The 11,809-nt window shown below is 42.9% G+C and overlaps 1 protein-coding gene across 2 annotated transcripts in view; it reads left to right on the forward strand.

Moving 5' to 3' along the window:
- The window catches only part of vps13c (vacuolar protein sorting 13 homolog C), a 104,690-nt gene that overhangs the window by 82,905 nt on the left and 9,976 nt on the right, over positions 1-11,809 (forward strand). For both annotated transcript variants that reach the window (XM_080730550.1, XM_080730551.1), the window contains 19 exons: positions 818-1,115; positions 1,943-2,332; positions 2,558-2,662; positions 2,911-3,075; positions 3,236-3,361; positions 3,662-3,795; positions 4,061-4,187; positions 4,630-4,865; positions 5,476-5,620; positions 6,370-6,510; positions 6,985-7,066; positions 7,289-7,358; positions 8,496-8,610; positions 9,242-9,355; positions 9,724-9,857; positions 10,267-10,348; positions 10,541-10,654; positions 11,218-11,293; positions 11,495-11,658. In XM_080730550.1, coding sequence (XP_080586676.1) covers positions 818-1,115; positions 1,943-2,332; positions 2,558-2,662; positions 2,911-3,075; positions 3,236-3,361; positions 3,662-3,795; positions 4,061-4,187; positions 4,630-4,865; positions 5,476-5,620; positions 6,370-6,510; positions 6,985-7,066; positions 7,289-7,358; positions 8,496-8,610; positions 9,242-9,355; positions 9,724-9,857; positions 10,267-10,348; positions 10,541-10,654; positions 11,218-11,293; positions 11,495-11,658 — 2,818 coding nt within the window. The remainder of the gene's footprint in view (positions 1-817; positions 1,116-1,942; positions 2,333-2,557; positions 2,663-2,910; positions 3,076-3,235; positions 3,362-3,661; positions 3,796-4,060; positions 4,188-4,629; positions 4,866-5,475; positions 5,621-6,369; positions 6,511-6,984; positions 7,067-7,288; positions 7,359-8,495; positions 8,611-9,241; positions 9,356-9,723; positions 9,858-10,266; positions 10,349-10,540; positions 10,655-11,217; positions 11,294-11,494; positions 11,659-11,809) is intronic.

Below are 11,809 nucleotides of genomic sequence, written 5' to 3' on the forward strand. Positions count from 1 at the left end.
CAATGTATCCACATTTGTTCTCAAATTTAGTCACTTGTTTTATTCATGGAAATAAACTTTTGCTCCATATTGGAGCAAAGGACAATCAGTATTGCTGCTTTATACTATACTTCCAAACGGGCATGGGGAATACCATTAGCCAGAAGGGATAAATGGGGATAAATGGGCCAAAAGAAAACCCAAGCTAATGTTTACCAGCAAATATTGGCTAACCAGCCTGACAGCATAAATACACAGCACCTCACGGCAGCTCTGGAATCCTACCTGACAAAAGGAGAGCAGCAATCCATTCTATCTCATTCTTCGACTAAGAGTCCAACGACTAGTCAACTAGCTAGAGTATGTGGACTCTACTCTAATAAGAAAGTTCAGGCAACCAACTATTATAATCACGGTGAATTGCTCTTTCAGCTTATACGTAGGGCTGTCACAATTATTACATAATCGTCTAATCGTGATTTTTGGACATAATCGTGATTATTTTTCATAATCGTTTCCATGTTGAAAAATGTTCATATATCTTTAAGAAAGTCAAAAATAGTGGAAATAGCCGATCTACAAGCTCACAACGCGTCGCGATCAATGTTCTTTTTTAAGTATAATGTTGTCAAATATGTCAGTAATTTCATTGTATATTTAAGGTTATGTGTCATATCTGCCATGTGCAACTTCAAAGCCTACAACAGAAATGTAATTGTCAACGACAAAAACACAATTAAATCGTTAATCGCCAATTATTTGAGTGACAATTAATCGTCATGTAAAATGTCATATCGTGACAGCCCTACTTATACGTTCGATTTTTCTATCGTTCCAGATGCCAGCTCTTCGTGCAGCCGGCTGGTCATCTGGAAGGTCAGTACGGGCCCTCCTCCACCTGCATTGCCTGGAAAGAGCAGGTCCACTGCAGTTCAGAAGTGAAGTCTACCATTCAGTGCCCGCCGGTAGACAGCAGCTTCCTGGCTCTTAGGATCAGCGCTGTAGCCGTGCCTGACGACCTGTGCTACATTTCCAGTCAGGGCGAAGATGACTGGGACCCAGCCTACATCTTTCACCTTAACCCCACAGCCACCCTGCGCAACCTGCTGCCCTACACCTTCCGCTACCTCTTGGAGGTAGGAGCTGATCACTCTGAGTAGCCTTGGGAGTCTAGCACCATGGTATAACATATTGCTGCATTCTTCTGAACTCAATAATGAGAATGTATTTGTATTCATGGGAAGCAACTGCTTCCTCTCACTGAGCAACCAATCCAAGTTCAACATCTAACATTCACGTGTTCACCCCATTCTATATTCATTGCAGATTGCACACACACAGAAAGTCCCATCAATTTAGGCATTTAGCAGATGCTCTTAATCCAGAGCAATTTACAATAAGCAAGGACAGCATAGAAATCTATGATTGTAGGTACACCAAGAACTCAATAATCTGTATATGAAACTATACACTGTAGGTCAACAATGACCTACATAAGCTACATAACATGCTATCTAATTACATTTTACCCTTTGCATAAGCCTGCAAGGTCGTCGAGGCTAGAGCAAGTGCTATGGTGAGTGTTACAGGCTAAGGTGGAGTCTGAAGAGGCGAGTCTTCTGGATAAGGAGCTGGGCTTACTCCTGGGTTAGGAAGGGTCTAATCCTTCGAATGTTGTAGAGTGTGAACCTACAGGATCGAGTGACCGTGGCGATGTGTGCCTTGAATGAGAGCTGAGTGGCATCTGAAGTCATAGTTAGATCCTGCGTGGCACAGGATTTACTGTAGCTGGCAAGAAGAGAAGCTCAGTCTTGTGACTGGCTGACATCCATTGTGAGATGTCAAAAAAAATATATATATGTACATTGTGTAATTTAGGACATCTTTGAAACTAATTATTGAATTCATATCACAAACTACTGCATTTCCATTGTATGACTGTCTGTTTGTCCTTGTCCTCCAGGGTTCAGCAGAGTTCCAGGAGCTCCAGGAAGGCAGCACATCTGACGTCCTCAATGCGCGGGTCAGCGGGGAGATCATGGAGCTGGCGCTCATCAAGTACCAAGGTCGTGACTGGCAAGGTCACATGCGCCTCAGCAGGGACATGCCCGAGTTCACCGCCGTGTGCTTCACCTGCAGCTCGGACGCCACGCTGACTGTGGACGTGAGCGTGCACGTGGTGCGCGCCCATGGCTGCCTGGTGCTGTCCATCTTCAGCCCCTACTGGATCATCAACAAGACGTCTCGCGTGCTGCAGTACAAGGCAGAGGACATTGCCGTCAAACACCCATCTGACTACAGGGACGTTGTCCTCTTCTCCTTCAAGAAGAAGAACTACTTCAGCAAGAACAAGGTACTGTAGCTGGCCTGATGTCCATTAAAGCAAATTGATCAACATATACTTAAGAAGTATCTGAGACTCACACTATTCACCTGTGTTCACTTCTACTGTACGGTGGTAGATATTTTATTTTTAACTAGAGAGTCTATTCTAAGCTAAAACTGAATTTCACAGTGCAGGTCAGACTGGTCTGGTACATTTGTTTGCTCACATGGTGTTTTCTGCCTCGTCTTCCAGTTGCAGCTGTGTGTCTCCACCAGCTCCTGGTCTGAAGGCTTCTCTCTGGATACAGTGGGCAGCTATGGATGTGTGAGGTGTCCTGCCAACAACATGGACTACCTGGTAACTCACTAGGTTTACATACAGTACACAAACACTACCACCGCAAGGTTATAGTAGTATGATGAAAGCATTTTGGGATTAAAAAAAAATAACTTGTGTCACGGAAATGGGTTATGAGTCTAACTATGTTCTCATCTAACAGGTGCTTAGACCCTGTACCTGTAGAATAGTAGTTGGTTATCTGACTGATATATATGGCTTTGCCTGCTCTCTTGCTGTCAGTCCCAGACTTAATCTCTGTGTTTCAGGTTGGATTAAGCATCCAGATGAGCAGTTTCAACTTGACCAGAATTGTTACCATGAGTCCCTTTTACACTCTGGTCAACAAGTCCTCCTATGAGCTGGAGGTAGGGGAAGTCCAGAACGGAGACGGTTCCACCAGTGAGAAGTGGCATTACATCAGCTCTACTGAGGTAACAGCTATATGTACTGTCTCAGTCTCTAGCAGCGAATCTTGGTGATAATTATTTTTGCCGGAGCCAGGGCTTCACCCCTGGCCGTCGACATTCCTCCTCTTGACCACCCGATGTGGTTAGTTAATATATGTGCTGTGTTTCTTGTTGTGTGTTTCAGTGTCTGCCGCTGTGGCCAGAGAGCAGCACTGGGAAGCTGTGTGTCCGAGTGGTGGGCTCTGAATCCAGCTCCAAGGCCTTCTACTTTGACAAGCAGGACAACGGCACCTTACTGGGCATGGGCACGGTCAGGCAATATCATTAATATAATAATAACTACCGCTAGCTCAGTGTTGACAGATTTTGCGAGAGAAATAAGCAACCAGCAGCTCTATGAAAACTAGCCCCAAAAGAAGCTACTAGGCTACGGCTCTTTGAAAATAGCTGATCTACAAGCTCACAATCAATAGGGTTCATCCTGCAATCTACTGATTAGATTGAGATACAGTATCTTCTGTGTAAAATTTACATTTTGGCCTGCTGGTGACATATTTGCTACTGAATAGTAACAATTTGTGTTTGGTTCGCCTTGTCCTTTCCTATACAGTACGGAGGCGTCATTGTTGACGTGAACATCGCAGAACATTCTACGATCATTGGCTTCACAGACTACTATGAGGGAGCTGCCCCAGCCCTCATTGTCAACCACACTCCCTGGGTGACCATCAATTACAAACAGAGGTCAGTAGGGTCAGAGTATATAGGCTTTAAGGGATGTTTATTGAGGAGAATTGTCTGTTTCACAATCCACATTATAACGTTCACCTGGATTCAGTCAATTTCATGGAAGGACCAGCATGATCGTAATGTTTTTGTACACTTAATGTAACTTGGAGGTTTGATTCTCATTTAATTCTAAATACAGCCATGCTCGCTTTGTCTCTGTCTGTCTTCTGCTGTGTTTTCTCCACTGTCTGTCTGTCTGTCTGTTTATCCAACTATACAGTGGTTCTTCAGTCAGCCAGGAGCTGAAACCCGGTGAGGCCCAGCGGTTTGCATGGGACAACCCAGCAGGGGTCCGCAAGCTGAGCTGGAACTGCATGGAGCACTCTGGAGAGCTGGGCCTGGTCAAGGTGGAGTGAAAAACAGCAAACAGGATTATACACAGGGCACAGGCTATTTCCTGTGAAGCTGGGGGACTCAACAAAGTATTATGTGGAAAAACATGCTGTTTTGCATAATATGAATGTAGTAGTTGTAAACAGTGTAACAGTGCAAATAAATACTTATGGGGTGCTCTCAACAATGCTGGACAATGAAGTAAACACATCATAGAATATGGATAATATTGCACAACAATTTAAATGTAACGTGTGCTTGTGTGACTGCTATAATCAAATCATCAATCCACCATTGTCACTGTAACAGTTCCAAAATTACTAATAACGGCGATTGTTACTCATATCGCTAATAGCATAGTAATACATACAGTAGGTTACATGAATGAATTGTGAAAATGAATAAGGAAACAAATGTTTAATGATGTGTGGTACCACTGTCCTCTCTTCCATGCAGGACGAGTGTGGTCAGTTTGCGTATGACGGTCTGTCCCAGATCCACTGGGTGTCCTTCCTGGACGGACGGCAGCGGGTGCTGCTGTTCACCGAGGACGTGGGCGTGGTGACCAAGGCACGCCAGGCAGAGGAAATGGAACAGTTCCAACAGGAAGTGAACGTATCGCTGCACTCCCTCGGACTGTCGCTCATCAACAACACCACCCGGCAGGAGATCGCATACATCGGCATCACCAGGTAAAAGAAACAACGTCACTAAAGGGGTAAAGAAGAAATATGTCATTACCAAAGTTAAACAAATGGAGTGTGTGCTCTTCCCCTCTCTCACCTTGCACAGCGTTGCTGTTTTACTTTCATTTATGCTGTGCAAACAGATCTGATCTACAAGCATACAAAGCGTCACGCAGCGACCTTTTTTTTGTTGCTTGGAGATCAGATAAAACTGATATAAGACTGAGATAAAAGGAGGAGATGCTTCAATAATAGGCAACAGAGAATGTGAATGTGAATGTCTGTTGGTTTTGTCAAGAGATATCAAATGGCATTGGTCACGCCTCCACATTTTAAGTAATAAGACCTGGTGTTAATAAAGATGTGCATAATAGGGCCCATAGTGTAGAGGGAAGACGGGAGTTGACCAAGTATAGAGCCCTGGGGGACCCCGGTCAACTAAGTTGTACGGTTTAAGTGGTTAACGTAAAGTTTCACTTTGGCCCAAAGGATGCAATATCATAAAGATTCAGTATAAGTATGAATAGAGTACATCGTACAGTACATTGTACTGTAACTGTACATCTAGTATGACAGCATGTGGTCTGACCGGTTCTCTTCCATATGTTGTGCTCAGTTCGGGTGTAGTGTGGGAGAATAGGGCAAAGAACCGCTGGAAGCCTTTCAACCAGAAGAACATCATCATGCTGGAGAAAGCCTATCAAACCAGCCTGTCAGAGCAGAGCCAGCCGGACTGGGTCAAACTGGACGCTAACATAGAGGTCAGACAAAACCACACCACCACTGACTGACTGACACATATTAGACTATGATTTATATACTGTATGCCTTTACACTACTAGACTATAGATATAACTATACATATTAGATACTAGTGTATAAATATCACAATAATAATTACACCTATTTGATCCTGTGGGGGAATTCAGTTTTCAGAGGGATACCACTGTATAATGCACAAAGTCTGTTTGTTTCAGACTACTCACAGACTACTCAGCAACGCATTTCGAGTATGATAAATCTTCCTCAGGCAGCAACCTAGCTGATTGCTGCCCACAGAAGAGCGCAGGAGGGGAGCAGTTAGGGTTTTTTGTTTTTGTTTATTTAGACGGGACAATGCATATTAATGAACACTACATAAAAGCAATGTAAATACACCGGAATTAGGAAGAATGCTAAATTTCATCCCTAGTCCCCACATGAAGACAAAACAACACATACCAACAAACAGTAACCCTACATTAAGAGGGGGCGTTTAAAAACATACATACAAATACTATTTCTCCTGTAACCAAAAAAAACAACAAAAACAACACATATTAAGTTAAGTGTCTTGCTTGCGACACATTGCAAGGGCCTGGGAATTGAACCTGAGGACTTCCGCTTCCGTCTCTCTAGCTCTTCAGCAATGGCTGCCCCAAATCTCACCACTGATGACATCATTTGTTGAACTCTGAGCTAGACTGTAGATTGAATTGAAACGCTCATAGGATGTGTTCTCGCGTGACAGGTGAACTTTAGGAAGATCCCCATGATGATGAGGCAGCCCTTGTCCTGTCCCGTGAGGAGGAACTTCCTGTCGGGAATTCATGTGGAGTTCAAACAGTCCCCTCATCAGAGAGCCCTCAGAGCACAGCTCTACTGGTTACAGGTAACACACAACCTCTTTTTGGCAAGCAGTGATTAGACTTTATATTCCTGCTCTATGTCAGTGGTTCTCAACCTTTTCAGGCCCCACCCGGACGAGCACTAAGAGTTGAGCCATTCCATTTTGTATAACACGGTTCTATTGTAAAAATAGCAGATCTACATGCTCACAACGTGAGGCGTTGTGAGCATGTAGATAGGCTATTTTCACAATTTCTGCCTCTAATATTTGACAATTTGGCCAATGTTTAATTTGTCATTTTAGAGGTATTAAAAGGTCTTTAAATTGTCACTTTAGAAATGTGCATACATACTCTATCCACTTAAATTTCATGTTGGTTTGTTTACTGTTGAGTGAGAAAACAATCTTGCACATTAAGTTAATCATCTGGGGACCCCCCAAAATAATTTTGGGGGTCCCAACCCACAGGTTGAGAACCACTGCTCTATGTGACAATTTGGTATGTGTCTCCTCTAGGTTGATAACCAGCTCCCTGGTGCCATATTTCCCATCGTATTCCACCCCGTGCCTCCACCAAAGTCTATTGCCATGGACTCAGGTATAAATAGACCCACCCAGGCCAGCTAGGCCTGTGGCCAGTTAGTTTGTGGAACAATGAGAGCTGTTGAGCGAGTTCGTGCGTGCGTGCGTGTTACATCCAATTAAATTCATCCTCTACAAAGAAGTGCTTGGCCCTTTGGCTGCCATTGCAAGCAGTATTTTTGATACATTCTTGTGCTGTGGAGATTAAATTCAACTCTTTGTATTGATTGGTTGACAGAGCCCAAGCCCTTCATCGATGTGTCCATCATCACCAGGTTCAATGAGCACAGCCAGGTCATGCAGTTCAAGTGAGCAAAACTTTTTTTCTAAATAATCACATGTTCCAGGCGTATTTACCTGTGTTTTAATTAGAGGAAATGTTTCGTCGGTACACCTTTATCACTGTTCTTGCTATAAAGAACTATCGACAATGATGATGTCACAAGCAAAAAGTAAAAATGTCCTATACTGTAGTACTTGCAGAATATCGTTGTGTGTTCCTACTTACATTTTCCAAATCAATGATCAGGTTATTACATTATAACAGCTTATTGCAGGGGTGGGCAACTTTGATGATGGCGAGGGCCGCTACAGTATATGTCCATTTTCACTCCAGAGGGCCACATTGCATATTTCTACGTCCTACTTTATCATTATTGTATCTCATACAAAAGAAGCAAAAATAGCAGATCTACAAGCTCAAAACGCATCGCAGCTTTTGAATTGGAGTCCTGCATTATTTGTTGTTATTTTTTAATTGGAATCCTGAAATGTAACATTTTGATTTAATTTCAAACGCATTTAGTTATATACTCATGTTAACTACTAATTAAGCTACTAATACAGACTGACGGAATTAAAGCAGGTCATTTTTGGAATTGTAACAGCTGAAATCAATAATATATCAGTATTCCGATATGAACCTGTGGGCCGCATTAACAATTGGGGAGCCAAACTCGTTCAGGGACGAGTTATGGCCACTAGGTGTCCCCCTGCCACAGGAAGTTATCTCGTTCACACACGAGGCAACAAACAGTTAACTTTTTGAGACTGCAGCTGCCCTTTGCATGACCTGAGTCCATTACGTCACCCAGTCAGTGCAGGCAGCCCCTCTAGGGAAGACATCACGGAAGGATTAACATTGCTTTAGATTCTACTTTGAAACATAAGAACGGCTTTATCTAAGAATGAAGTGAAAACAGCCCCATGGAAGCAGAGAGCTGATTGTTTTCACGGCGACACTTTACCGCGATTTTACCGCGATTTTTGGATTTTAGTTTCGCGAGCGTTTGTAAACAAATGGAGCCCATGTGTTAAGTGGAGGTGGGGGCCGCATGTGGCCCCCGGGCCGCCAGTTGCCCATGTATGGCTTATTGTAAAGCTTTGTCATTTATATCTGTCATACTCCTAATGGTATTATTGTGCTTGTGTGTCCGTCCACACAGATACTTCATGGCTCTGGTGCAGGAAATGGCTGTGAAGATCGACCAGGGGTTTTTAGGAGCTGTCCTAGCTGTGTTCACCCCAGCTACTACTGATCCACAGGCACAGAAACAGAAGGTGAACGCTCACATACTGTACACACGGAATGCTCCACCCAAAACACGCTCGCCCCCATTTTTACCACAGACCAGCAGTTCTTGTATTTGTTTTACTAAGGATAAGGTTAGAAATAAGTTTAGGGTTAGGCATGGTTTTACTGAGGTTATGTTTAGGAATAAGGTTAGGTTTTACCACCGTTTTACTGAGGTTATGTTTAGGAATACCAGGTGAATACTGCCGCTGTGTTTTGGGGCGACCATTTTGGTATTTATTCACACACACACACACACACACACACACACACACACACACACACACACACACACACACACACACACACACACACACACACACACACACACAATGTCTGACAACTGACAAGTAGAGTATCACAGATAACTTGTTGGATAATGCATGGCTCAAGCACTGTACTTTATAAGCAGCAATTAATAGAAGCCTGATCTCAAAATGCATTATAGACAGAGATTATTACAATTCTAAAACCCTTTCATCCTATCTCATACAAATTTGTGTCACTTGTGTTTCTTTTTTTGTGTGTGTGTGTGTGTGTGTGTGTGTGTGTGTGTGTGTGTGTGTGTGTGTGTGTGTGTGTGTGTGTGTGTGTGTGTGTGTGGTGTGCGTGACCCAGACTAAGCTGATACAGAGAGATCTGGAGATGCTACAAGCAGAGTTGATGGAAGCATCGCTGACCGATGCCTCAGGACTCAGCTTCTTTGAACACTTCCACATATCACCTATTAAAGTAAATATGCACACACACACACACACACACACACACACACACACACACACACACACACACACACACAGTCTATTCATTCAGGAGGCTGAGCCTCGTGCTCTTTTGTCATGTAAAACCACCTCAGCTCTCTGATGAATGAAGAAGACAAGAAAGGGACAGCTCTTTGATATTGTAGGTCGGTTAATGAAGCACCGTTTGTCTTCAGCATTAGAAGTCCACTTTTCCCATAATGAAATTCAAGTTAATTGAACCTCAGCGAGTATAAACAGTAAATCTGCTAGATCTCTTGTCAGACGTTATACTGTCAGCAATGATCTTCATGCAGATTGAAATAAAGGTAAAACATATCTTTCCTGTCTGTCTTTCAGCTCCACCTGAGCCTGTCTCTGGGTTCAGGCGGAGACGAGACCAGCCAGGAGGAGATGGTGGCCATCGAGTCACTCAACCTGCTGCTGAAGAGCATTGGAGCTACGCTGACCGACGTAGATGACCTCATCTTCAAGTAAGACATCTAGATTCACCCATGAATGCAGAGGCATACTGTATACTGTATAATAGTGGCCATTTTCTAAAATACATTTTACTTTAAAAAAAGTAGTCTAACGTTCTTCTCCATCAAGTGAATTTATAACATTGTCCCAAATGGGAAAGCATGCATACAGTGTTCGACATACCGTAGTACATTAAATAGATGAAATGTACTAAAATGTTTAAATTGGAACAAAAAGGTTTTATCTTTAAAATACACATTTTCAAAACATTGCAACTGTGAAGTTTCAAACTTAAATGAAAACATTAATATACCTGAAATGGACGTCAAACGTCGAAGGGAATGGCCCGATGCTATAAGATCATGACTCTCTTCCTCCTCCTCTCCTCTTTTCACTCTCTCTCCCTCACTCCATTTTCAGATTGGCATTCTTTCAGGTGGAATACCAATTCTACAAGAGAGACAAGCTCATGTGGGCTGTGGTCCGACATTACTCTGAGCAGGTACTGACCTGATGATGATGATTATGATGATATGACAATGGTCATTATTAGCTCTGAGAGTGTACAAATGGTTCCAGAGATAAAACGTATCAAATCGCCTAATGCATATTAAACTGCGGGTCCTTTCAATGTAAAAGTTTGAGAATCACTGAACTTCTATTATGCTATTATTCCCCTCCCACCTTCCTGTAGTTCCTGAAGCAGATGTATGTGCTGGTGCTGGGCCTTGATGTGCTGGGGAATCCATTTGGACTGATCCGAGGCCTGTCAGAGGGAGTAGAGGCCTTCTTCTATGAGCCTTTCCAGGTAGAACATGTACACACACACACTTTGAGATTCAGAATGACTTGCAATGAGTGTTAGCAGGACTCTGTTGTTGTGCAGCTTTGATTGATTGATTGATTGAATACTTTATTAGTCAGAAATGTAAACAGCACAATGTACTGTCAGACATTAAAGGAGTAGTTCAACCCCAAAATGCCTTTTTTTCTATTGATTACTCATGCCATAGAGACTTGATTTTTTTGTATTTGTTGCAGTCCTAAGACAAAAAAAAATATTATTGTAAACCCCATTGATTCCGGATGGTGACCCGAACGCATTTGGTCCCCATCCGGAATCAATGGAGGTACATTTATTGTAATCAAATGTCTTAGGAATGCGACAAAAAACAACAAATATTATTGAACTCAAGTCTGCATGGCGTGAGTAATCAATAGAAAAAAAGTTATTTTGGGGGTGAACTACTCCTTTAAGGCTAAAAGGATAACACCAAAAGGTCCTGGGGACTTGTTTCCATTGTAGTCCTCAGATTCAAGTTGTTCATTCAGCTCTGATGCTGAAGCTGGTTATTTGTGTGTGTTTCCCAGGGTGCTGTGCAGGGACCAGAGGAGTTTGCGGAGGGTTTTGCGATCGGAGTGCGCAGTCTACTTGGTCACACAGTTGGTAAAGACTAATATTCATGCATCTTTTTAAAACTAACAATGTGAAAAATTGCACACATGAGATGTTCAGTAAAATAGTGAAACAAAAAAGAAATGTTTTCATTTGCAAAGGAAAATAAGTGTGCATTGTTGACATAATATATATACTGTAAGCCTATTATCTTAGTACACAACTGATGCGATATTATTCTGCGTCCCCTAGGTGGTGCTGCAGGCATGGTGTCCAGGATCACAGGGTCAGTGGGGAAAGGCCTGGCAGCCATCACTATGGATAAGGAGTACCAGCAGAAACGACGTGAGGAGATGAACCGGCCACCCAAGGACTTTGGAGAGAGCCTGGCCAAGGGAGGGAAGGGCTTTCTCAAGGTAAGAGAAGCTCACGTTTTCTTAACCTCTTTCTGTGACTTTTTCATACACCCAGCCTCGACTGTCCTCTGCTGCTCCAAAATGATTGAATGCAGATTATCCTGAAAATGATATACAGGTATATGTGTGGTGGACATTCACACAGTAGTTA

Source organism: Nannobrachium achirus (genome assembly GCF_963921795.1).
Source record: "Nannobrachium achirus genome assembly, chromosome: 7".
Classification (NCBI taxonomy): Eukaryota; Metazoa; Chordata; class Actinopteri; order Myctophiformes; family Myctophidae; genus Nannobrachium; species Nannobrachium achirus.